At 53.5% G+C, this 26,633-nt stretch overlaps 1 protein-coding gene across 2 annotated transcripts; it reads left to right on the plus strand.

Moving 5' to 3' along the window:
* Positions 1-2,447: 2,447 nt before the first annotated feature.
* On the plus strand, positions 2,448-23,726 carry GLTP (glycolipid transfer protein). 2 transcript variants are annotated; one of them, XM_064578531.1, is made up of 5 exons: positions 2,448-2,711; positions 16,378-16,436; positions 17,573-17,706; positions 20,401-20,551; positions 23,058-23,726. In XM_064578531.1, the coding sequence occupies exons 1-5, from the start codon at positions 2,609-2,611 to the stop codon at positions 23,181-23,183; spliced, it is 573 nt and encodes a 190-aa protein (XP_064434601.1). In that variant the 5' UTR covers positions 2,448-2,608; the 3' UTR covers positions 23,184-23,726. The 2 variants fall into 2 exon arrangements, with proteins under 2 accessions (XP_064434601.1, XP_064434599.1); XM_064578529.1 differs by having other exon boundaries at positions 2,452-2,711; positions 22,535-23,726.
* The last annotated feature ends 2,907 nt before the right edge of the window (positions 23,727-26,633 follow it).

Here is a 26,633-nt window from a genome sequence, read left to right on the forward strand (position 1 = left end):
TCTGACATGGGGCTCGATCTCATGACTCTGAGATCATGACCTAAGCCAAAACCAAGAGTCGGATGCTCAACTGACTGAGCCATCCAGGGACCCCCATAGTGTCCTTTGTTTTTTATTTATTATTTTTTAAGATTTTATTTATCCACTTGAGAGAGAGAGAGACAGAGAGCACAAGCAGGGGGAGAGGCAGAGGGAGAGGGAGAAGTTGGTAGCCCGAAGCGAGGCTCGATCCCAGGACCTGGAGATCATGACCTGAGCTGAAGGCAGATGCTTAACCATCTGAGCCACCCAGGCGCCCCCCCCAACAGTGCCCTTTAGATGGGTCATGTGACCCCTACTCCACAGTCCCCATTACCCCTACTCCTTGGTCCCCATCACTCCTTATTGTATAAGTATATGGGCTATTGTATAGCCCATAGGATCCATTTATGCTACCAGCTGACCCCTGGGATCAGCCCAATCCCTATAATAAGGTATGGGAATCTCCCCAGAGCAAGCACTTAAAATATTTGTTGGATGGATGGATGGGTGGGTAGACAAGATGGGTAGATAGAAGAACTTTTAAAATACTCTATTAACTTGGAGCAATGACCTTTCTCAGCACATGAAATATTCCATGGCAAGACAATTCTTATAGACTTGAATTTCTTGTGTTAGCCATAGTTTCTGGGTGGTTTGGCTAGGATGGGGCAAGTTGAGAAATCAGGGTGTCATCTGATGCTGGAGGTCCTCATTGTAAGTTGTAATCTCTCTGTGGAATTGATGGAGGTGTCTGAAATGTGGGTGGAGTACTGGCACTGGGCTAGGGTGCTGGGCAGGATGGCGAGGCTTCAAGGAGATTGTATCTTAGGATGCCTGAGGTGGTGAGGGTGGGTGGGGTGGGAACAAGCCAAAGTGGATGGCTTGGGCTCCTATCAGTGGGAGATCTGACTTGATGGGGCATGTCAGGGTCTGTGTCATGAGCAAGAATGATGATAGCTTTGTCTCCCTCAGACCCCCTCACTTCCTGACTGTGTTGGGTTATACCCTTGTCTTGGAACAATCTCTTCTCCCATCTGCCCCCTGAAAGATGAAATTAAAAATATTTATTACAGTTTGGCCATTATTTTTTTCTGGCACAAGTGATTTCTCATTGCCCTTAGGGTGAAAATCCAAACTCTGTACCACCCCTACCTAACCCAACATGCCCCTGCTCTCCTCCCTGAGCTAAACTCCTATCTCTCCACTCCCATTCCCTCCCCTGGTCCCCCAGGGTGCTTGCACACACCAGGCTTTTTGTCACCTGAAGGCTTTTGCACAGTCTCCAGACACTCTGGCTGTCTCCTACTTCTCCTTCAGGTCTCAGCTCTTCATAGGGACTTATTGCCCCAACCTCCTACATCCTATTTCCCTCAGTCCTCCTCTGACACTCTGGTGTTCCATTTTCTTCATTTCTAGTTATGAGTGTCTAAAACTGTCTTATTTGTGTATTGTATTGTGTTGTCTCCCAAACCAGAATGCCAGCACCAGGAGAGCAGGAATTTTGCTGTACTGTTCATAACTTTTATCCACAATTCCTACCTAGCACAGTGCATGGCACATGGCACAATGAATATTCTGGGATGAATGAAAACCTCTCAATAACTGTGTGCTAGAGTTTTTGGAGAAGATGGGCATTGGGTTTTAGGACACAAACGTTTAGGTGGGTTGCGACTCATGTGAATTGTGCTGCAAGTGGTGACAAGCAGGTATTCTGGACTGTAGTTTGGGGAAACAAGTGTCCAGTCCGGTAGTGGTTGAGTTGGGCCAGGTCCATTAGGTAACATCGGACTGTTTAGGTCAGACTAGAGCCCAGATTTTGGGAAACAGGAGTCTTAGCTAGGCATGGCTGAGTTAAACTTGTGACTTGAGCAGGGTCCAATAGGTATTGGTATGATCTTAGATCACTGGAGAAGAATCAGACGTCCCCATTGGTTGTAGCTAAAGAGACCTGTGACCCAAGCAGTGTCCAACAGGCTACTTGGGGCTGTTGGAGGACAGGCTCTGTTCTTGAGGAAACAGGTGTCCTCCTCAGGGGCGCTGGCTGCGTTGGGCTGTAAACCTGGGCTGGTAGGTGGATTGTGTTGTGACCTGGGCAGTTCTACGCCCACATTAGGCGAGGACCCAGCCCGAGTCGGCGCGCCCAGGTTGGGGGCGGAGGGGCAATACGGAGGGAGGCTGCAGGAACACCTGCGGAAGCCTCACCTGGGAGCGGCTCACCTGGGCTGACCTGGACCGGAGAGTCCGCGCGCTTCCACGCCGGACAGGCCGGCCCCGCCCCCCGCCCAATGGCGGCGCGGAGGCCCGCGGCGGCGGGCGCGGATTGGGCGGGCGGGCGCGGCGGCGGGCGTGGATTGGCGCGGGCGGGCAGGGGCGGGGCGGCGCGGCGGACCGCTTAGGCGCTCGGCCTGCGGGCGGCGCTGAGCGCTCGGCTACGCGGGGCGCGGCGCGGGCGGAAGTGGCGACGCTGGCGTCCCAGGAGTCTGCGGCGGGCGGCAGTGACGGCCCCAGCGCTGACGGCGGCGGCCCGGGGGGCGGCGTGGACGCCCGCGGCGCCGGCTGGGGCATCACCGCCGGCCTCGACCCCGAAATGGCGCTGCTGGCGGAGCACCTGCTGAAGCCGCTGCCCGCGGACAAGCAGATCGAGACCGGGCCCTTCCTGGAGGCGGTGTCCCACCTGCCGCCCTTCTTCGGTGAGCCGGGGTGAAGGGGGGAGCCGGCCCGCAGCTCTGTCCCAGAGCGCTCCCAGACGCACCCGAACCCCCATCTCCCGAGCATCCTCCAGCCATCCCTCTCCTAGACACCCCGAATCCTGTTTCCCCAGGCACCCAAGACCCCCTTTCCTTCCAGGTCCTCCCAGAGCCCAGGTCCTCTCTCTCTCCAACATGGCACATTCTCCATCTCTTCCCAGACACCCCCAGATGCTCCACTCCACTCCGTCTCCACTCCAGGCACCTCACATTCCACCATATCCTTCAGATGCCCCCAGTTCTCCACTTCCTTGGGCTCCCCCAATGGTCCATCTCTCCCAGACACCCCTCACTCTTCCAAAGCCTCAATTTCCCAGTCTTCCATCCCACCCCTTCTCCCACCAAATCCCATATCCCTGCCCCCACCATTCCCTTCTTCCTTTTCAGAATGACTTTCAACCCCCTCCCCTTAAAATTATCCTCCCGTTTCATAAGCCCTCTCTTTTCCTTATTCTCCCAGCCTCTCCCTCACGGGACCTTGTGAACCCTTCTTTCCTCAGAATTCCCCCATTCCAGATGAAAGACACCCCACCCCCACTCCAAAAGAGAACCGAGGAAGCCAGGAAGGATGAGGAGGAGGGTTTTGAGTTGGAGTTGCAAAACTCTGGCACCCCTTTCTAGGGGGAACCACCTAAGGTTTTTCCTCCATTTAGAACAGGGGTCAGGACAGGGGAAGCTGCTTTGTGGGGGTGACATCCCACACAGGGTGCTTGGTGTGGGCTCTAAAAGAAAATCCGTTCCTTGTATGTCAGGCCCAGGAAGGTTGTGGGAGCATGAGGAGGGCAGTCCCTAACCCAGCTTCAGAGCCTCCTTCCTCCCCTCCCTGAGCCCAGCCCAGGCCCTGGATGGAAAATGGGGAATAGAAGACAGTAGCATCTGCTCCTGCCCTTTGCCTTTCGGGTCCTGGCTAAGGGGTGCAACCTGAACCTCTGCTTTTTTCTCTTCCATGTGGGCTTTCCCAGCACCCTGCCCTGCTGGTGCACTCAGTGGCTTTGCCGGAAGATACCAGTTTCCAGGACAGAGTTAAGCTAAAACCCACAAACTGATAGAACCTTAACACTGACTTGGGCCTGAAGAGATCTGGCACCTGGGCAGTCACGTTCCCCCTAGTAGGTGATCCCCATCTGCGAAATGGGGATGCTGATCTCTAAGGCTAGCTGCAAGGAGTAAATGAATGTGTGTAGAGCCCTGAGGCCTTAAGTGACAAATAGATCCCAGGGCGGGGGGGTTGCTTATCATATGAGTTCCTGGATCCAGTTTTGGTTCCTTCACATAATAGGTGATTAATCAGTGTTGGAGGGAGGGCAGTCGCCAGGTTTGTATGATCCTCAGACCTGGGTAAGCAGCCCGAGAGCAGGGTCTTGGTCCTTTATGTCTGCTCCTGCATCCTCAGTACCCAGAACAGTGCCTGGCACATAGTAGGTGCTTAGTCAGTACTCATGGAATGAATGAAATGTGCTTTACTGGTATCTCAGTGTTGAGATAACACAGACCCTCCAGGCAGGGGCTTGGGAACCAACTGGCTTCAGTGCCTCCCACCCCACCTCTTGTTCTGTCAACATTCGCAGGATGGAGCCAGCTTGCCCTGGACAAGGATTCAGAATCTGTTGAAGCTAGTGGTTCTCCGCTGAGGGCAGTTTGGCCCCCTCAGGGGACATCCAGCAACGTCTAGGGGCTCTTTTGTTTGTCACAGCTTTGGGGGGGGCATGCAGGGAGGTGCCCCTGGCATGAGTGGCTAGAGGCCAGGAATGCTGCAAAATACCCTCCCGTGAATGGGACAGCCATCGCCACAAAGACTTGATCCAGCCCCAAATGTTAGCAGTGTCGAGGCGGAGAAACCCCGAGTTAAGCCCTGTGGCCTTTTAGGGCTTTTCATCCTTTATCGTCAGCACTAGTGCATGTACTGCGGGTCTGCAGCCCCGGGGCGGGGGGCGGATGGGGGGCTTATTGAATGTGATTATCTGGCTGGTTTCAGAGGAAAGGGGATGGTGGCCGCTGGAACCAGCAGTGCTGTGATGTCGGGGCCAAAGAGCAGCCCCTCCTCCCTTCCCCTGATCTCAAAGGACCCTTGTCTTTGCTGTGAGCCGTGTGCTGTGGGCCATCACATCTGTCGACAGCGGTGCCACTGATACGGAAGCCCCAGTGGGTTGGCCCACGCAGAATCATTCTTAGCGCTCTTAAAAAAAAAAATGCGATGATTCATTTGGAACCTTTATGCTTGTCTGGGGGGAAGAGTTCTTGAGGATTTAAGGTTTCCAAGGACGCTCCCACCAGGGGCTTTTCTCTGGGACTCAGGGCTCAGTTGAGATCTCCTGTTGGCTGTAACACAGGGGCTCTGTGAAGTCTTGGGAGCATCTGGTCACCTGGATGATCTGGGTGGTGTGTGCGTGTGTCTCTTGAACGGAGCAGGTTGGGCTCAAGGGATGCAAGAAGTCTGAGGGAGGTCGCAGCGACAGTTCCCTCCAAAGCAGGGTGCCTGGACCATGGTGCTGCTGCCAGCTGAGGCTGGATCACTCTGTGGTGGAGGCCGTCCTGCGCGTTGGAGGATGTTTCAGTGGCATCCCTGGCTAGATGCTGGTAGCACCTCATCTCCCCAAGTTGCGACAACCAAAAATACCCGCAAGGCGACAAAATCTGGCTGAGAACCACTGTTCTCGATATACACAGGGCAAAGGGCTGGAAGCTGTGTTTTTATTTTTTAATTTATTTTTATTTAAGAGCATGGAGCCCAACGTGGGGCTTAAACTCATGACCCTGAGATCAAGGCCTGAGCTGAGGGTCAAGAGTCCGACCCTTAACCGACTGAGCCACCCCGGTGCCCCGAAAGCTGTGTTTTTAAAAAGTATTTAATGCTGCCAGGAAGATCTGTTTATTGAGGGACAATTGAGCAAGAAGAAATGATAAATAAAAAAAATCTCCCTTTTGTTTATTGAGCACTTACTATGTGCCAGTTCTCTCTGTGGATTCGTTCACTAATCCTCTCAGAACCTTTGGAGGTACGGTTTTTTGGGTCAGTGTGTCTTTGTTTTGAGAGCATCTCTTCCGACCTTTCCTTTTGGACTCGTTTTTATCCACCTTTAAGGGAAAATGTATAAGCTGCTTTTTCCACCCAGCTCTGCAGCCTGACCATCTTTCCAGGCCGATCGTCGTTTTTCGCGGCTGCTTAGAACTCCTTCGTTTGAATGTGGCCATCATTTATGTAACTGGTCCCCCGCGGTGGGACATTCACATCACTTCCCATTGTCTGCTCTGGTAAACAACGCCGCAGTGAACATCCCCGTGTACGTTTCTTTGTGTACTTCTTTTGTTAGTTCTAATTTTTAGAGGTGAAATTGCTAGGTTGACGGATGTGAAGGCTTTTAACCTGTTACAGCAACCGCATCTCTTTCACTTGTGTCCCGTGTGGTTTGTGACAGAATAGGCTGGCCTGGGTGGATGCTTGTTCTTGGTGCTGCAGGTCAGATGTGGGCTAGCCCTTCCTCCTTCTCTCCAGCTTTTACTATGTCCACTTAGAGTCCAGCCCTTTGTCCATCTTCTCTACCTTGACCCAATAATTGGATCTCACCTCTGAGTGATCAGCTTGCAACTGACTTTTGTGAGGCCTGCTCTCTCATCTTTTAGGTCAATTATGCAGCAGTGTCCTCCAGCATTAACAATTAGAGGGCGGAGGGAGTAGGAAAGGAGGAGGGAGAGACTTAGATGTCATTTCATCATCACTCCCTGCCTAGAAGCCTCAGTGGCTGCCTATTACCCCAGCTTCAGATCTGTGCTATAGCCTCTATGAATGGCTTACAACCCCCCAAATGGTACCGTGGTACCCCTTGCCTCTGTCTGGCACACCGCTCCTCCCCAGCCTACCACCTTCCATTTGCCTGGCTGGGTTCCACGTATCTCCATGGGAAAGTTGCCTCATCCAGAAAGTCTTTCCTAACTCCCTTAGACTACCGTAGGACCCATCCCATTCTGTGACTTTGAGCTAGTTCAGTGCCTAGCCCTGGGCGAACTAGTGGTATTTGCTGAGTGAATGCTTTTGGTTCCTTTCGCATTTTTTTTTTCCTGGGTTCTTTCCAGAAGCAGTTTTGCTTTTCTCTCGCTTTCTAAATTAAAATACCTAACTCATAAACCATACCCACAGCAGATATTATTAATCAATCATGACCCTGTTCTCTCCCTTTTGGTCTAGACACAACCTTGGCGTTTTTCTTAACACACTGCTGCAGGTCAGATGTGATGCGTGACATCACACCTGTTTGCTTTCACTGTTTAGGGAGAAATTAAGATGCAGGAGCTGAAGGGGATGATTTCCATCTCTCAGCTCCTGAAATCCAAATTCTGGGGGTGATTTTTCTTCATTTAGATCTCTTAATTAAATGGATGTCCAGAGAATCAGGTCTTATACCTATCTGGTGCTCGTCAAGTAGTCATAGGGGAAAACCCCAGAAAGAGTGATTTCCCATCCCTTTGGTTCAGTGCTTGCTCAATTTTTGGCAGCCCAGAGCACAGAATAATCTTCTTGTTATACAGCCAGAGAAACCGAGGCCCAGGAGGTTAGGTGACTTGCCCAGGGTCACACAGCTGGGGGTGGGGGGTGTTAACCAGTAGAGTCTGCCTAGAACTCAGAACTCCGGCCTCAGAACTCCTTACACAGTGGTTTTAGCTTGTGCGTGCCCGCCTGCTCTCTTGGCTTCCTGTTGAGAGAGGAGAACCCCCCACCCCCCGCGGAGCCAGCCTGGACCAAAGAAGTCCAGGGCTCTGCTGGCCCCACAGTGATTTGTCCAAGATGCTGGGCACCGCACACCAGATATACAGGTTTCCCCAGCAGGGCCCATAACCCTTGCTCATTTGAATGCAAGTTTGAATGAGTAGGATATAGAAGTCCTCCAGTGGGGAGGTCCCAAACCGGTCAGATTTTCCCGTAATTGGGACATTGCATTAACCCGCCTGGGAACCAGCCCCACCAGCACCCTTGGTCTGTGAGTAAGAATTCCCCTTCTTTAGGGGAAGTTATTCTCCCCATTGCAACAAGCACCTTCCGGGACTTGGGACCACCTTGTCAGATCTCTGCAATGTTTTGTTTTGCTTGTTAAGTTTAGACAAATAGATGTTTGTTTTTGGTTTTATATAGAATATCCCCCAGAAAGAGAAGCAGCTCTATGAACCCTTTTACTACAGCAGGTTAGTTATCGTTTTGGTTGAGTGTCTGTTGAGCACCGATTCTCTAGGGATGGGACGTAGACCGTATGCCTGGGAGGGACACTTCTAGAAGGAAGAAACGATGTCCTGTGGGAGAAAGAAGCCAAAAATACCCTTTCTGCAGTGGGTTTTTGCAGGCTTGAAATTGCCTGCAGACTCTTTGTTATTAGTTGGCAGTGCATTTGCAAGTGGTGAGGGCCCGCTGGGCTTGAGGAGCACCTACTGGGTGCCTGCCATTGTTCTGAGGCATCCAGCTCCTCATCTGGCCCGGCCCCAGTAAGATCCGAGGAACACCCGATGGGAGGGCTTCCGCTGGCCCCATAGTCTTAGCCTCTTGTCTCCGTGATAGCTGTGGGTTGGCTGCTTTTGAGGCCCAGCAGGGAGAAGTCACTTTGGGTAGCCCAAGACAACTACCGTGTCCAGGGAAGTCTGGCCCTGAGGTCAAGGACTAAAGTCTGGCCTCTGCCCCTAGAGGGAATAAAATGGAGAAACAGGAGAGAAAAGACCCAAGCATCCGTTCTGTTTCTTGCTAGCTCAAGAGGCCCTCCTCAGCTCCAGCATGGGGCTGCTTGGAGGAAGAACCGGGCCCCACTGCAAATCCCTTACGGGCAGAGAAAAGTTGGGTCCTCCCAGAGCCCAGCAGCATGCCCGGCCCAGTGGAGCTGCCCAGCGGGTGTCAGAGTGAAAGGAAAAAAGAATGAGTGACATGAGTGACAGAGGGCTTTGTAAAATGTAATGCGTCCCCCCTCCCCCCATCATAGTTAGCGAAACCCCCATTTTGAGTGGCTCCCATGGGCCGAGCTTTGAACTAGCCGCTTATCATGACCCCAGGAATGAGGAGGAGTTGGTGCCGTTTTACAGAGGAAGACACTGAAGTTCAGAGTGGTGAAGGGATTCGACCAGGTGGTGCAGCTAGGAAGTGGGTCCCCAGGGCTTAGAAGTGGGCTGGCCCTGCAACAAGGGAGGGCAGTCTTATTCAGGGCAGAGACAAGGCTCTTTTTTCTGGCCCTTCCTCCCAGTTTGTGAGGGAAGGGGACGCTAGGAGGGTCGCTCCTGGCATTTCCCTGAGCCCTGGGTTGGCAGTGCAGGGGTTCTGGTTTTAGGTTTCATTGTTTCTGTTTAAAAACTGGCCTGGGTGGGTGTGAACTCCTTTTGTTACCTTCTTACAGTGTTACTTGTATCAGGGGCCTTTTTTCTTGGCTGCTGCTGCTTTTTTTTTTTTTTTTTTTTTTTGTTAGAGTGTTAACTGTAGCTGAGCTTTTAAGTCATTATAGCTGATCAGCCCTCTCCAGGGTCCTATAAAAACCAGCCCGCTCACACTTCCCTGTGCTCGGAAATGATTCATTTTCTGCCTTGCTGTTCCCCCCAGTTCCTTACTCCACTCCCTTCTGAGATCGCGTTTTTTAACCGTCTGGAATACATTTGAAGTCATGATTTTATGACTGGAGGTTTCCTGCTAATTGTATCCATACCCATTTGTGGAGACCCCTTTCCTCCTTCCCTCTCTTCCTCTCTTTGTCCTTTGATTTCTCAGTCATTGGGATCATTCTTTCGTGGATTTCCTGTGCCAGCTGAAAAAGATGGAAATGATGTTATCATTTATAATAGTAATAATAATAATAATAATAAGCATAAAGAATACTTCCTTTTTTCTGGAGCACTTACTAGGTGGCAGAGACCATGCAGAACCCTTCATACAACCTGATTTAAGCCTCACAGCAACCTGATTAGGTGGGGTCCATTATCAGCCTTGTTTTACAAATAAGGAGGCTCAGAGAAGTTAACTGCTTTCTCCCAGGCCACACAGCAAGAAAAACACATTTCCCAACCACATTCCCACTTTAAGGCTGGTTTTTGCTGAACGAAGTAGGCAACTGCGGACAAAGAGTTGGCATGTCATAGGGGTGATTTTTAAAAACAATGTTTTTGGATTGTTTTGTAAACATTCTTTCCTCCTTAGCCAGGATTTTTTAAAAATGGCAATTCACAGAACAACAACAATAAAATGCCTTATCTCAATAATAAGTTTTAGTTTTAGGAAGGTGGGCATTCTCAGCGTTCTTATTCTTCAAAATAGACAAACCCAGACATCACACACACACACACACACACACACAGCACCCCACATACCTGTGGATTAATAAATGATTCATCTCCATCGGCTGTAATTTGAGTGCCTCTCATTATGGTCCTTGTAACCTAGGACCTATAAAGTTAATCTGCCCCACGTCTTTAATAACAACAAAATCTTATTATCTGGCTATTGGGAAAAAAAATTGAAATTGAAATAGAACCTTCCCAAACCAGGCTCCTAGCATCAACGCAGGCATCCTGTACTTCCTTTCTGGGGAGTAAGTATTTATGGGTTGGGCTAGGTGTTTTCCATCCTGAATCACACAGGCTGAAGTGAAGGCACGTGTCTAAGAAATGGAAGGCTTTGCATTCCTGAGATGCAACGAGAGGGTGGGCTAGGCAGGGCAGTTGGGTCACCCTGGTGTCCAGTGGCGGGCAGGTCTTGTGGGGCAGCCACGCATCGAGCGTGCTGTGGTCTCGCTCAGAGCACAGCGACTGTTGCTTTCCAACCACGTTGAGGCCAGAGAAAGCAGGAATGCGTCTGACTCTGGGTGGCATATGGTGACCGCTGGCTCATGGGGAATTCTGCTCTCTGGCAGTCTCACTCATCTGAACTATAGTGAAGACCCAGCTAGGAGGTGGTCCAGCCAGAATTGTCACAGAGGTCAGGTACAAAAGTGATCACTTGGCGCCCACATTTTGCAGGTGATGCTGACACAGTTGGCTATTTATTTTCCAAGTATCTAGCAGAATGAAAGCACTGCAGAGAAAGCAGGAGGAAGTGACCATCACCCCTCAAGACGAGTTTCTTTTAAACTGTGCAGAGCCATTTAGTGAAGGGTCGAGGGGGTCTGTGATGTTACTGGGTCACACCTTTATCATAATTCATATTTTCCATGATGACCCTGTTTAGAAAACCGTGCATGGTGTGCTGTACAAAATCAGGGACACTTGTGTTACATTTTGATGAGTTCCATACAGAATGGTTGAACTAGAGGTCAGTGCATTCATAAAACCTGGTAGTCAGAAAATATTTCACTGCTTTAATTTTATTTTCTTATTACTGAGATAAGGCATTTTATTGTTGTTCTGTGATTTGCCATTTTTCTATTGAGTTGGGTTTTTTATTGATTTGTTAGAGCTCTTTACATATTAGGGATAATAATCTTCAGTCCGTGGTTTGTTTCATTGATCAGCACCTCCAACCATCAGTTTGTTGTTGGCCTGTGATTAGTGATGAATATCTCCTCATGCCCCATACGGGAGGTCTCTGGATTTTGTAATCAGATTTGTGGTATTTTCCTTCATGCCTCGTGGGTTGAGTAGCAGGCTTAGAAAAACCTTCCACACCAAACAGAAGGGGCCATTTGCCACATATTCCAGATAACCAAGGCTTATCTGTATTGAGAATCTGTGCTCATTAGAGTTGGTCCTATGGAGTAACATCGTGGAGTTATATCTGATTTTTCTTTTGGTTTTTTGTTTCGCTTTTTTTTTTTTTTTTTTTTTTTATAAAAAGACAACTTCTTTTCTCCCTGGAGGTTGGAGGAGGAACCAGGAAGCCTCCCAAGCCCCCTCCCTCCCTCCTGGCAGAAGGGCTTCTGGATGGCATTTTAAAGAGCCTGTTTGCTGACAACAATGAAAAACAACTTTGAGGTATCTGCCAAACTGGTAAAACAAGAAAGGTAATTTGGGGGCAGGGCTGCATACTATAGGAAAGGTGAACCTGGATAGTGTCACGCTCTATCTGGAGCAGGGGCAGGCCTGAGTTTAAACTATTCGAAAGGCCACCCTGTGCTTGGTGCTTAAAATCATCTTCTGGTTTTCCTGTTGGAGTACTCCCCCTTTGGTTGAGTTCACACGGGATGGAAACATTCTAGAAAGAAAGGCGAGATGGGCGCCTGGGTGGCTCAGTTGGTTAAGTGACTGCCTTCGGCTCAGGTCATGATCCTGGAGTCCCGGGATCGAGTCCCGCATCGGGCTCCCTGCTCGGCGGGGAGTCTGCTTCTCCCTCTGACCCTCCTCCCTCTCATGCTCTCTGTCTCTCATTCTCTGTCTCAAATAAATAAATAAAATCTTTTTTTTAAAAAAAGAAAGAAACAAAGGCGAGGGAGTGGTGGAACCAACCTTGGTCCTGTAATTGTGCCTGAGTGCCTGGCTTCCTCTGTGTGACCCTAGGCAGGTCTCTGGGTCCGGTGGCCTTGGGTGGGTCACGGTGAAGCAGATGTCAAGGTTTCAGCTCAGCTACACCCAGAGCGCACCCCCCCCCCCCGCCCCGTGGGCTGTGGCCAGCAAGGAGGGGCCCGAGCCCGGCATGGCTGAGTCACTGATCCACAGTCACTCCAGACCTGAGAGCTGAACCCCAAGCGGCAGACTCCCGAGCTCCACACTGCTGCTTCCGTGACCCCAGGTGGCCTGCTTCCAGGCGCTCCTAAACCCACCTCAGCCGTGGGCTCCACAGACACGCCTGCGCTGCTGGCAGTGGATTCTGGGGTCTGCCCCCCACCGCCCGCCTCCCCCTCCCGGCTCCCGCTCGGCTCTCGGCCTGCATTCCTGCCCCCAGTGGGGCCGGAGCTCTGCCCCAGCGCGCTGGCCAGGCCGCACAAAACCGCCGCTGTCAGGGCCCGGCTGCTGCTGACCACGCGGCCTCGTGACCCGCGGAGCGCACCGGCAGGGACACGGGGAACAAAGAGCCTTTCTCCGGCCGCCCGGCCGCTCCGAACCGCACAAGAGCCTTTTCAGAGCCCAGGAGGCCGGAGGCCATTCCTCTGCATCTCTGAAATGCACGTCGAATGCCCCGTCACCGGCCGCGCCAGTCTGCCGCCCGGGCACAGCTGACGACGACCTCTGGCGACGGCGCCCCGGGCTTTCTCCTTCTCCCCTGGCAGGTTTGCCCTGCGGTCGGCCTGCAGCCCGACAGGCCTGGCGGGAGGTGGCCCACCTCATCCGGGCCACAGATGCCGCCCGAGTGCCCGACGGGGTCCGGCCGCTTGCCGGGCGCTGGGGACACGGGGCAACCCAGGCGACCGGGTCCCTGCCCTCTCAAAGCTCAAGTCCCAGGGCTGGAGACGGAGGGTAAACGGAGTTACGTGTGGGATCACAAGCACTGTCGTGGTGGAACGGTCTTGGAAAAAAAGGAAAAGGAAAATACGTGACTTGAGGAGCAACAACCAACCAACCAACCAACCAACCACACACAACAAAGAGAGCCCTGACTTTTCCCTGAGCATTTTATATGACCGTTTTCAAACACGGGGCAAAATTGAAAGAATTTTACGGCGAGAATTTGTATACCCACCACCTCTACTCTGCCGTTAATGCTTGACTGCCCCTGGCTCGCCATCCATCACTTCACCCTGTATGTTTAGACAGTCTGCCTTTCTGGAAGGTGGGGACCTGACGCTGTCAGTGCTGGGGAGCAGCCGTGCCTTCAGAGGGGCCGTGCCGGTCCCCACGCAGCACATCCGTGGCGGCCGGCTGGCCCCAGTGAGGGTTGGCGCTGGTGGCCCCCAGCTGCACGGGCAAGAGGGGAACAGGCACCGCGGGTGGCGGTGGGGGTCTTGGCTCACTTGCATTATCCGTTAAGTCTAGAAGGCCTTGTCCTTTGCGGGACCCAGTAGTAACGCGCCGCAGGGCACGCAAATGGCAGGACCTCTCCAGGTTGGCTTCTGCTGGATGACGTCAGTGGCTTGCCGGGCAAGATTAACGAGCGGGATGGAGTAGTCGGTTCACTTCTGAGTGCCCTTGGCAGGTGGGTCTGTGAGGCCAGAGTGCTCAGGACTGAGTGCCCAGAGCCCTGGCCCAGCACCTCGGAGCTGCGGCCGGCATGGCCCCCTGAAGGGAGGTTTGCCCCCACAGGCCAAGTGGGTTCCCATTCAGCAGAGATTCTGTGGGGCCTGGTGGCTTATAAGCACAGCTGGGTGACATCTGGGTGGCGTTTGCTGGACCATGGAGCTTGAGGTCACAAAAATGATCAAAGTTCGGGGCGCCTGGGTGGCCCAGATGGTTAAGCGTCTGCCTTCGGTTCAGGTCATGATCTCAGGGTCCTGGGGTCGAGTCCCGCATCTGGTTCCCTGCTCAGTGCAGAGCCTGCTTCTCCCTCTGCCTCTGCCACTCCCTCTGCTTGTGCTCTTCTGTCTATCTCTCTGTCAAATAAATAAATAAAATCTTTTAAAAAAAAATGATCAAAGTTCATTTCTTGAATGTTCCTGTGCCAGGCACTCTGCTAGGTGCATCCAGTGCATGGTTTTTAATTCCTGTGACAACCCTATGAATTAAGTACTATTATTGCCCCTTTTGACGTGAGAGGAAACTGAGGCACACAGGTGAGGAGACTTGTTCAACTGGGGCATGGTTGGGGCAGGATTCGAACCCCACCTGTCTGGGTGACTACCGCACTTTCTTTCCATTGGGCTTTGGGGTATTTCATTTCTAGTGTCTTCAAGCTGTTTCCCCAGTGCACCTCCTTTAACAGCTGTGCTCAGACTGTTCCAGATGGCTGGCCAGGTGTGCTGGGTCACCTTGGGTGGAATTCAGCTTGTGGATGTTCCCCGCTCCCCCCAGTGCTCTGCTCCTGTGTGGTGAAGGTGGTGTGCACACCGAGCCCCCCCCGGCCGGGCAAGGAGAGTCTAGCACTGGCGTTTACCCCCCGGGGGTCTGGTACCCATGCCCGGCCTGCTCGGGCGTCTTTGTCCCCCGGGCTCTGGATCAGGCGTGGCGGGTCTCTGGACGCAGCGCTGAGGACAGTGAGAACGTGTTGGGGGAGCTCAGCTGTCCTCAGGCTCTGAGGGTGCAGCCCACGTTGAGCCTGCTCATCTCTGGTCCTCGTGACGGTCTGCCAGGGGGTCACAACGGAGGGAAGGGGGGCGGGCAGGCCACAGGCTGCTCGCATTTCAGGTCTACCAGTTTCTAGGTCTGCCTTTTCTCAACTCAGAGGTGTCACTGGTAGCCCCAAGAAAGGAAGCACGTAGGGAAAAAACCCTGCAGTTAAGAACATTCCAATTCCAGAGATAAACAAAACATGTGTCTTGGAAGTGGACTGTTTCAAGTCCTGCCCGTGGCATGTCTGATCGGTCCTGTTGCCCCACTGGCCAGATGGGAAAGCTGAGGCCGGGGGGGAGCTGAGGGGACAACACCCCAGCCCACACTGCCCATGCGTGCAGAGCTGGGTGTGGGGGTCGAGCCCGCGTTCCTCATGTCTGTTAAGTGACTGGGATGCCATTGCGGGCTCTCCCGGGCTCTAAAGCAGGGTCTCAGAACCATGGGGCCTCTGAGTGCCCAGCTCGTTTCTTTCTTAGAAGCTGGTGAATGAGAAGGTCATTTTTAATAAATCTGGCCCCTCCTCTGCCTCATAAGATTCCTCAGTCTGCATACTGGGCAGCTGGTCAGTGAGCGGTGATCTGCCTTGTTGACCAAGATGGCTTTATCAGAGCATTAGTTCTGCAAGGTACTATACAGCCGTGCCGTTCACATTTCAGTGGATGGAAGTCAAATAAAATCACAAATCCAGCGCCTCAGTCACACCACATTTCAAGTGCCCAGGAGCCACATGGGGTCCATGTTAGTGCAGATATAGAACATCTTCATCACTGCACAAAGTTCTGGACAGTGCTGTCTGAGGGAGAAAGGGTGCTGTGGATGAAAGGGTTTGCCCCCTAGATATTCCAGTTGCATTTTATTTTTTTTAAAAGATTTTATTTATTTATTTGACACAGAGAGAGAGACAGCCAAAGAGGGAACACAAGCAGGGGGGAGTGGGAGAGGGAGAAGCAGGCTTCCCGCTGAGCAGGGAGCCCAATGCGGGGCTCGATCCCAGGACCCTGGGATCATGACCTGAGCCGAAGGCAGACGCTTAACGACTGAGCCACCTGGGTGCCCCTCCAGTTGCATTTTATTTTATTTATTTATTTTTTTTAAAGATTGTATTTATTTATTTGACAGAGAGAGAGAGACACAGCGAGAGAGGGAACACAAGCAGGAGGAGCAGGAGAGGGAGAAGCAGGCCTCCCACCAAGCAGGGAACCTGATGCGGGGCTCGATCCCAGGACCCTGGCATCATGACCTGAGCCGAAGACAGACGCTTAACAACTGAGCCACCCAGGCGCCCCTCCAGTTGCATTTTAAAGGCTCTGACAAGTCCTGCAGCAAGAAACTGGTCTCACCTGGGGCCCAGCACTCAATCTTAACTTGCCCATGAGCCTTTTCAACACCAATGAATAGCTCGGCTTTTCCCTCAACACACCAAATGACCCTCCTTCCTGTTCCCAAGCCTCCGTGGCCTGTGGCGTTCCTGAATCTTCATCCTGGCTGGGAATCTGAATCTCTCTTCTTGTTTTGTTCCCAGATTGCCTCGGGTCCCCAGTGTTTACTCCCATCAAGGCAGACATAAGCGGCAACATCACGGTATGTACTTGGCCCAGCAGCCACAGCGTGGAGCCTGCATCGGGAATCTAAACGAGCACTGGGCATCAGTGCCCCGCTCCCCGCCACAAGCTTGAGGAACAGGAAGATATGGAAAATGGGCTTGGCCCTCAGCTCATCCAGCTCAGGGCTCAAGGTTCCTGGTCCTCCTTTGCAGTCATGCCCCCCAGTCACAATCTGACAGGGACCACAGTCTGAAGGGTTGACCTGAGCAGGAACCTGGTTCTTGTATCCACCCCAACCAAATAAGAAATAAACTCCAAAGTCCACAGGGGCATCGGCTTGGCCCTTCCCTTCCCTGTTCCTGGGAGCTCCCACTGCCTTCCCCCCAGCCACTGACCCTCTCCCTATGAGCATCCACGTAGGGCCTGGCCTGCAGGGTTGGGTACATCCCAGCAGCCCTTTGAGGCTGGTCTGTCATTATCTACATTTTACAGATGAGGAAGCTGAGGCTCACCTAAGGTCACACAGTAAGGAAGGGGCAGAGGTTGGATTCCGATCTGAACTGCCTGGCCCCAACTCAGGAGCCTTGTTCCTTCACACCTGTGACTCCCAAAGCGATTGTCTGCAGACGCTCGGTGTCTGAGGGGCTCTCAGTAGTGAGAGTTGGAGGGCATGGACTCTGGAGCCCGTCTGCACTGGAACCCATGGCCACCCGTACCAGCTGTCAGTGTCCCCTCTCTGAGCCTTGGTCTCCTCATCTGCAAACTGAGAGAATGACAGAGCAACATTGGGATCGCTGTGCGGACCAAATAAAGCAGCACCCATAAAGCACTTGGCCCCTCTCGGCCCACGGAAGGTGCTCGATAAATGCAACCAGCCATGGCAGTTACCTGAGCACGTAATAAGCACCTGCTGGGTGTGGGGAATGCCACATTGAATGACGCAGGGCCCCACTGTGGGTATCACAGCCTGGCTGGGGCATCGGGCTGGTGGGTCGATCCTGACAGCAGGATAGCAGAGCCTGGAGCAGAAAGAGATCAGGGAGGGCTTCCTGGAGGAGGGGTGCCAAGCTGGTGCTGGTGGGAAGGAGAGTGGTGCTCCCCGACTGAGCACAGGGGCCGGCCATCTGGGAAGACAGCTTTTCCAAGGGGAAAACTCCATGTGCTCCGTTCCAGAAAATCAAGGCTGTGTACGACACCAACCCGGCCAAGTTCCGGACCCTGCAGAACATCCTGGAGGTGGAGAAGGAAATGTACGGAGCAGAGTGGCCCAAAGTGGGAGCCACGCTGGCGCTGATGTGGCTGAAAAGGTGACAGGCTTGGGCGGCGGGTGTGTGTGGCGGTGCAGCCTGGGGCCCTGCTCTGCAGAAGATGGACGTCCGGCCCTACTCTTGCCCTGCGAGGTCACCTCCATTTCTTTCACATAGGCTCCCTTGTGTGATGCTAGTTAGTAGCTGAGGAAAGGCGCCCAAAGGGCCAAGGCCCACCCGATGGTGACGCTCCCTGTTCCAGCCCCATCAGAGAGACATAGCAAGTGAGTGCATACTCTGGGCGTTGTGCTAAACATTTCCTGCGCCTGATCCTATTTCATGTGCTGGGAGTTAGGAGTGGTGGTTATCCCCATCTCACAGAGGGAGGCCACTGGGGCTCTGGAGGCCAAATCATGGGCCGAAGTCACAAGATCAGAGCTGGGACTCTGGCCAAGCACAGTTGTGCAGGTTGTGCAGTGCACAAAGGTGTCGTATCTAGGGCTGGTTACATCATGCACATGGTAGATTCATATATTATGACAGAAATACAGTGTCTTGAGGAGAAGGAACTCTATCTAACTTGCACAGATCTGTCCCCTGGGCTGGGGGCAGGGTACCCTGATATGGGATTTAAACCCAGACAATCTTACCGTAGACTTGAGAATGCTCATAATCTCTCTCTATATTGTCCTTCTAGCAAATACGTGAAGCCAGATACAGTTGTTCCCATCTTACAGATAAGGCCACTGAGGCTCAGAGAGACCAGGCAGCTTGCTTGCTGCCTTCACACTGCTCTCTACCAGCTACAGAATTCTCTTTTAGCTGTACAAACACCACTGGCAGCCACTATGAAGCCAGGGATGCACTCTTGGCCCCACAGATGTGCCCAGTGTTGCCCTCTCTCGGGCCTGGAGTCAAGCGTCAGGAAGGGTGCTCCTCCCCTGTCTCTCCCCCCATCCCCTGGAGCCAGTCCCCTCTCCCCACCACACACTTTTTTGGTGAAGTGGAACAGGAGGAGCCAGCTCCCTGGAGGGTGCAGCCTAGTGGGCGTCAGAGGGGAGGTGGGCTATGATTAACATCCTTAGAGCATTGCAGGAACTGCCCCCAGTGAGCTGCCCACTTTGGTCTGTCAATAGGAGACTCCCAGGCCTGGATGAGAACTGCCCTGGTCTATCCATCAGCACGCTCTGTGTGTTTCTGGGGAGGAGCAAGGCAGATGGTGATGTTCAGCTCAGTTAGGTTGTTTGTGTCCTGGTCAGATGGACAGAGCCAGGTGACTGGGAGGGCAGGTGAAGGCAGATGCCAACAGGCTGAGCACGTAATAAGCACCTGCTGGGTGTGGGGAATGCCACATTGAATGACGCAGGGCCCCACTGTGGGTATCACAGCCTGGCTGGGGCATCGGGCTGGTGGGTCGATCCTGACAGCAGGATAGCAGAGCCTGGAGCAGAGAGAGATCAGGGAGGGCTTCCTGGAGGAGGGGTGCCAAGCAGAGTCTCTAGGACTGAGCAGGAGGGTCCCAGGAGGACGAGGCCTTTGAGTGGTGGGAGGGCAGGAGAGGCCCGGTGTGTCTGCTGCTCTGGGAGGGTCTGGTCCAGCAGGCTCTGGATGCGAGGCAGGAACAGCGAGGGACCAGGTGGGATTGGACAAGTGAGTCCCAGCATGATCAGGGGTCCTGGGGAGCCACCGAGGTCCATGAAGCTGGTCAGCAACAGGGTCAGATGGCGCTTCATCCCCTCTGCTGGGGAGAGGAGTGGGCATTAGGGCTGGGGGAAGGCAGGGGCTCAAGAGAGGTGGCTGACCCAGGGCAGGGCTGGGATTGTCCCCTGGGCTCAGTTCCACAGCTCAGGCTGATCCCTGATGGTTAAGGGTTCTGATCCAGGTACAGATGACTTCCCTTCACCTCCTAGGTGGTAAAGTTAGATCCTTTAGTCCCAGTGCTCCTGCCCCTGAGAGCCCTCCAACCCGATCCCTAACTCCCTGCAGGGAAGGAGCCGAGCAGCTCATCCGGGCACCCTGGGGGGACAGTGAGGGACGGCAAAGGCAGGAGTCCAGCTTAGGGGTGAGACAGCTGGGTTTGCATCCTGGCCTTTGCCCAAGACTTTCGGGGATGCCTCAGTGTTCTCTGTGAAATGGGTGGATTGTGGAGCTGAGGGAGATGAAATGCTGTGCATTAAAGGACTAGCATGTACCCATCTCTGACGTAGTCACCCTGCTGTACCCCATGGCCATGGCTTTCTCCTGGCTCTTAAAGCATCATCCTTCCCCTGGAGGAAGGGCCCAAGTGGCCGCTGGAGAGTGTGGACAGTGGCTTGGGGCCGTGGTGGGGGTGGGGAGCCCAGGCACAGGGCCAGGCTCGCCAGCGTGCCCAGTGTGTCCAGAGTCCATGGTCCGTGAGCCCTCTGAGGGCCAGCGCTGTGTCTTCAGTCCTCAAGCGCTGACAGCCGCCTGCCGAGTGCCAACCCGGGGGAGGTCACATGGACACAGAAGTGGGCAAGGTGGGCCCAGACCTGCCTCATAGACCTTACAGCCCAGCGGGGACTGCAGTCAGCAAGGTGCTGGGGAGAGGCTGCGTTGAGCCGGCTGGTCACATTGCACGTCAGCCGGGTTCAGGATAACTAACCTGAGGAGTGTGCACAGCACGGGCCCGAGTCCAAGTGCGTCAGGGTCTGCCACACGCAGGGGTGTGCTGGCGGGGCGACGGGCAGGAGCGTGCGCGGTCCTGAAGAGCTGTCTCTCTCTCCTGGGCTGCAGAGGCCTCCGCTTCATCCAGGTCTTCCTCCAGAGCATCTGCGACGGGGAGCGGGACGAGAATCACCCCAACCTCATCCGCGTCAATGCCACCAAGGCCTACGAGATGGCCCTCAAGAAGTACCACGGCTGGATTGTGCAGAAGATCTTCCAGGTGAGCCAGCCCCACACTGCCGCTCCTTAGCTGTGGGCCCACCTGGGCTCCAGAAGGTCTCCCTATCTGTGTGGCCCCATCCTGTGCGCTTGCCCAGTCCAATCCGTGGCCGCAGTGGGTGTTACTGTAGATGCTCCGTGGGGTTTCTGTGTCCCATGAGGCCTGATTGGGAGGCCATGGGAGAAAGGCTGGCGGAGACTCTTGCTGGCGGGCAGGCCTGTTTGGCCCCTTCGAATTCTGCCCAGATCCTCACCCTGGGCAGGGAAGAGAAGCAAGGCTCCTGTACCCACCCATCCCCTGACGCTGGGGCATCTGTTGAAGAGGCACTGGCCCGCAGGGGTCTTGGTGGTTTATGTTGGGATGACACTGGGCAGGGTTTCTGGAAATGGGGACCCCAGGGTCGCCAGGCTGAGAGGCGCACTCCAGCGATGAAGCAGCCCTTGGGGTGCCCTACACACTTGCTGGCCACCCTGCCTCTCTCAGCCCACTCATCTTTTTTTTTTTTTTTAAGATTTTATTTATTTATTTGACAAAGAGAGAGAGAGTGAAAGCAGGAACACAAGCAGGGGGAGTGGGAGAGAGAGAAGCAGGATTCCCGCGGAGCAGGGAGCCCGATGCGGGGCTTAATCCCAGGACCCTGGGATCATGACCTGAGCCGAAGGCAGACGCTTAATGACTGAGCCACCCAGGCGCCCCTGCCCGCTCATCTTGCCCAGTCAGTTCTGGCCCACCCTCTCGCCTGCAGCCCATCCTCGTCCCCCTGTCACCAGGGTCTGACAGGCTGGCCTCTTTCCCACAGGGCACAGGCTGGGCCGGCAGCCAGTCTGGGTGTAGGCAGGAAGAGCTGGGCCACCTCTGGGCTATGCCGCCCGCTGGGGCTGGGGGCAGGGCCCATCCCGGGTGGGCGCCATGAAGCCCTGCCCTCCCTGTGTCCTGCTCCCTTGCCAAGTCCTCACGCCCGGCACCTGAGTGAGCACGGTGTGTCCTGCGCATCTGGCCCGGGGCGGGCTGCCCACGGGTTGTATTCTTCACAAAGGCACCGTGGAGTGGGTGCATCCTCACCCCCATTTCACAAATGAGGAACTGGTGCTCAGGGAGGTTACATATCTTGCTCCAGGCCACACAGTAAGAGGGGGTCTGGGACTCTACCTCCCTGAGCCTTCGCATCCTCATCTTTCAAATGGGTGTAAACTAGGCCCCATCTCCAAGGGTCGTAGTGAAAATTGAACAAGTTAATGTGTACAGAGTGCTTGGCGCATGGTTTACACTCAGGTACCCGGAGTCTTGCGTCGGTGTTCGTCATGTGACACTGTTTATAGGTGCCTCAGCCTGTCAGACTCAGCCTACACTTCTCATCCAGCTGCACCCTTTTCTTTCCGGTTCTGCAATTCTGTGCATTTCTGGTTCTCAGTACTTTTCACGGATCAGGGAAGCCCTGAAAGTTAGGGAAGCGTCATCCCCTGAAGGACAAAAGAAGCCACAGTCCATATTAGCAGTCACCTCCCACGGTCTGCCTTCTCCAGAGCAGGGGCCCCAGAGGCCAGAGGCTCCTCGGCGCTGGGCAACCTTCCCTGTGCCTGGTACCATGCCGAGCACCGGGTGCCCCCCCCTTGATCCTTTACAAGAGCAACCTGATTCGGTGTGTGCCATCATCATCCCCATTTTACAGATGAGGAAACTGAGGCTCAGAGAGGCTAAGTAACTTGCTCAAGGCTCACAGCTAGTCGGCGGCACAAGCTGGAATTTGAACCCAGGTCTGTCGGTCCCCAAAAGCTCGTGTCCGTCCTGCTGTCCCTCACAGGGGTAGACGGGCACACACATCTCCCTCTTCCTTTCCCTTCCCACGCCACAAGGAGCACGGTCCTCAGGGACGTCCCCTCCCAGAAGCCCACCGTCCCTGGCCCGGCGGCCCCACTTGGTGGCCCCGCTGGTCCCCTAACGCCATGCCGCCCCCCCCCCCCCCCCCCCGTTGCCCGTCTCAAGGCAGCACTGTTCGCGGCACCCTACAAGTCCGACTTCCTGAAAGCGCTCTCCAAGGGGCAGAACGTGACGGAGGAGGAGTGCCTGGAGAAGGTCCGCCTCTTCCTGGTCAACTACACGGCCACCATCGACGTCATCTATGAGATGTACACCAAGATGAACGCCGAGCTCAACTACAAGGTGTAGGCACGTCCGGCGGAGGCAGGGGGATGCTCGCAGCACCAGGCGAACCGAATCACTGTGAATCCAGCCGGCCGGCTGCCCCGGGAGCTGCCTGGAGGCTGGGAGCGGGGGTGGCTCGCAGGGCACGGCCAGCCCTGGTTTTTTTGTTTAAAAGTCATTTTGGGGGGTTATCCTAATGGAGCAATAAATAACGATCCTACTTCCGAATCCCCTTTGAATTTCACAACAGCACAGACTGCTATCCCTCCATTTCATTGTGGCAAAAATCAATGTTTCTATTCAAGTCCAAGGGGGTTTTTTTTGTTTTTTCTTTCTTTCTTTCTTTTTTCTTTTTTTCCCCCAGGCGGAGCATAACTCTGGGGGGAACTGTGTGTCATACACCTCACTTGAAAAAGAAGAAGCACGTGTCCTTAGGATCTGGCTGAATGATGTTTTGGGTATTTTAAGGACCATGAGGAGTTTGATTTGAAATTATACAGGGCCCCTGTGGTGGGCATTTTTTTTAAAAAGCAAACTGGTATGTGTTCTCATGTGGTTTGCATGGCCCGACCTCACAACCCTGTCATTATCGATCCTGCTCTTTCTTACTGTCTTTTGCCGGACAGTGTTTTTATAGCTGAAACCAACCAGCAAGCCTTTGATGGCCAAGGGGAGGGGGGTCATTTTAAAGCTCTCAGGCACAAGTAAGGACCACAGATGACTATATTTGCATTCTTCTGCATAGTCATTTTCTTCAGGGACAGCTTTTCCAACCTAAGAAACTACCTACCATGTGTATTCTCTCACGGGGGAGAGGGTGAGCCCTCCATCTGAGACCCAAGAAAATGCCTCGCTGCCTTAACTGTCCTTCCTGGCGCTAAAAAAGAGCTGTATTTTTTAAAGTGTTGGGGTAAACAAAGCAACCCCAAAAGAATTGATGTGTGTTCAGAACCCAATGAGGAACAACAATTGGTGATTTTTATGCAAGAAACTAAATGATCCTTAATAAATAAATCTCTATTTTGGAATCACATCGGTGTGCTGTTTTGATTCATGATTCTTCCCCCCCCACCCCCACCCCCCCGGCCCTGGAACAGAGGTTACAACTGGGGACAAGCCAGGGACCTGTCTTCCGGCCTCCATGGTTTACAAAAATAGAAGTGGTGGCCACATTGAAAAACGGGGGAAATTTCACACACAAATCATGATTTCTAGCGGCTTTCGGAAAAAAACCAGACTGCGTGGCAAGCGCTGAGAAATGACTGCCCCCTTTGGCCGGATGGGACAAGTGGACAAATGTATTCTCCACTTCGCCTCAGTCCCCAGCAATCCCAATTGCCTCCCTAACCTGCAGGGTTATTTGCACTTTCTCACAGGCTGATGCTTCCTCCAATTATTAGCATTAAATGGAGGGAGCAGCTTGATCTTACTTCACTCCTGCTCCTCCAGAGTTGGTAGTCGGGGGGGCAGGTTGGGCCAGCAAATCAACAGTGACGACACAGAGTCGTCAGGGCCCAGAGGGTGTGTGGGGCCACAGATGAGGGGCCACATCCTGGGATGCCTCTGAGGGAGTCACAGAGGGCCCTGAGCCTCCGTGGAAGGGGCGGGGGGCGGGGGAAGAGCCTGGCGGAGGGGGAGAGGCAGGTACACCTGAAGGTCTAGGCAAAGACCTGGTGGCTTGACACAGCACGTTGTGTGCGTGCATGCACACACACAATCATGCTCCAAGGGGGTCTGAACGTGACCCTGAAAATGATGGACCGCCTTCAGGAGTCTCCTGCTCAATCCACTCAGGTAGCCAGTTCGGAAGGCTGCCTCCTGCATGACCAAGGGATGGACACCTGAACCAAGTTTCTTACTGTCTCCGATTTCATCATATTTCCCACCCTTGCTGGTCCAGAACGCTACTGGCCTTTCTAAGCTGTAACTGCTTTTTAGGCTTTTTTTCACTTCGGGTTTCCTAGAAACACAAAGTTCTGCCAACATGTAAAAAGAATTCTACACCTTCCTTTTAAAAACAGCCTTTCTTGGGGCGCCTGGCTGACTCCATCGATAGAGCATGCAACTCTTGATCTTGGGGTTGTGAGTTTGAGCCCCACTTTGGGGTTAGCGATTAGTTAAAAAAAAAAAAAAAGAGGGCCGCCTGGGTGGCTCAGTCGGTTAAGTGCTCAGGTCATGACCCCAGGGTCCTCGGATCGAGTCCTGCGTCGGGCTCCCTGCTCCGCTGGAAGCCTGCTTCTCCCTCTCCCACTCCCCCTGCTTGTGTTCCTTCTCTCACTGTGTGTCTCTCTCTCTGTCAAATAAATAAATAAAATCTTTAAAAAAAAAAGTTTCAAACCCATCATAATACATCTCTCTTACAGACAAGGAGCAGAAATTCATTTCTCCCTTAAGGAGCCTCAGTTTCCTTTTCTGTACCACAGGGGTCTTGCTAATACCCACCTCACAGATTGTGAGGTTTAAATTAAATGCTACTATTTGTAAAGCAATTAGAAGATTAGAAGCACAGAAAGCGGGCGCCTGGGTGGCTCAGTTGGTTAAGCGACTGCCTTCGGCTCAGGTCATGATCCTGGAGTCCCGGGATCGAGTCCCGCATCGGGCTCCCTGCTCAGCGGGGAGTCTGCTTCTCCCTCTGACCCTCCCCCCTCTCATGTGCTCTCTCTCATTCTCTCTCTCAAATAAATAAATAAAATCTTTAAAAAAAAAAAAAAAAGCACAGAAAGCTGCCTTAGCTAAGTGTTACATTAAACTGCAAGGATATATTTACGCAGCAGGGTGCGTATAAGGATGTGACTGGGCATTGGAGTCCTGGCTCTGCTGTAGCTGAGTTGCCACGGACAAACCTCTCTGAGCCTCAGTCTCCTGATCCGTACAATGGGGATATAACAGTTCCCAGCTCACCGAGAGTCAATGAAACTGGTCTGGCGCTGGGCTGCGTAATCGTCCGGTGTTGGCCCACTTATCATTTACGGAGCGTTATAGGAGAAGAGAGGGCTATTCCCTTCCTTGGGTTTGGTGGGTTTGTTGAAGAGCTCCGCGGGGTGACTCGGGTCCCCCTTGGGGCCATGCGCTCAAGCGCCCTGCGCCTGCGCGCTGACCGCCTGCGGCTCCCGCGGGGCCCGGTAGGTGGCGCTGCGGGCCCTGCGCCGCCGCCGCCGCCGCAGCACGGCTGGGAGTCCCGGCCCCCGGCCCGTGACGGGTGGTCGGGGTGGCTTCCGAGGGCCACATGCGGAGCCCCATTTGAACACTTGGGGAGGTTTGATCTCAAACCGATGTGCATCCTGTTGCTTTGACTTCTACTGTCACTACTACCGGTAGCAACATCACCACCGCCACCCAACACGTTTGGGGTTCAAGTTCAGGTTCTACAACTGTGTAGCTGCGGGATCCAGGGGAGCCAGCTCACCGCTCTGAGCCTCAGTTTCTGCATCTGTAAAATGGGACAGGATCACCTCCACCTAGCAGGAGCCCATAAAATCATGTGTGTCAAGTGCCAGACATGTTCAATAAAGGGCCTTTAGTAATTTATTACGAGGCTATAGCCTCCCAGGATTTGAACACAATAGCATTATGAATACAAATCACGGCCTCCTGAAGGGGCATCCCAGCCCCTCATGCAGTTAGATCTCAGCGTGTTCGCTTACCTCTTGTTCTTAAAGACACAGCAGGGCCCATGTCAACATATCAACAGGAAAACCCCAGAAAACATCGTGCAGTCTGGCCGCTTTTCTCACTCCAAGCTGATCTGCTGTGGGACTTTGGGCAAGTTCCTGCTCCCCTCTGGGCTTCAGTGTGCTCATCTATAAAATCAGGAGACTCCCTGCTCTGTCAATCTACAGCAGACACCTCATGTCACTGTTAGGAGCCCCTGGTTTGTATTCATAATTCCAGTGAAATCAAAACTACATCCTCCCGCGGGGACATTAGTCCTTCCTTGTGA

This window comes from Mirounga angustirostris, unplaced genomic scaffold (genome assembly GCF_029215605.1).
Source record: "Mirounga angustirostris isolate CCGP_5_RB_7025 unplaced genomic scaffold, mMirAng1.0.hap1 SCAF_14, whole genome shotgun sequence".
In the NCBI taxonomy this organism is placed as follows: Eukaryota; Metazoa; Chordata; class Mammalia; order Carnivora; family Phocidae; genus Mirounga; species Mirounga angustirostris.

Bases quoted from the DNA above. Each gene is read 5' to 3' on its own strand.
- GLTP (XM_064578529.1), top strand. From the start codon at position 2,609: ATGGCGCTGCTGGCGGAGCACCTGCTGAAGCCGCTGCCCGCGGACAAG. The intron at 16,437-17,572 runs GTATGTACTTGG...GCTCCGTTCCAG, and splicing joins ACATAAGCGGCAACATCACG to AAAATCAAGGCTGTGTACGA. The intron at 17,707-20,400 runs GTGACAGGCTTG...CCTGGGCTGCAG, and splicing joins GCGCTGATGTGGCTGAAAAG to AGGCCTCCGCTTCATCCAGG.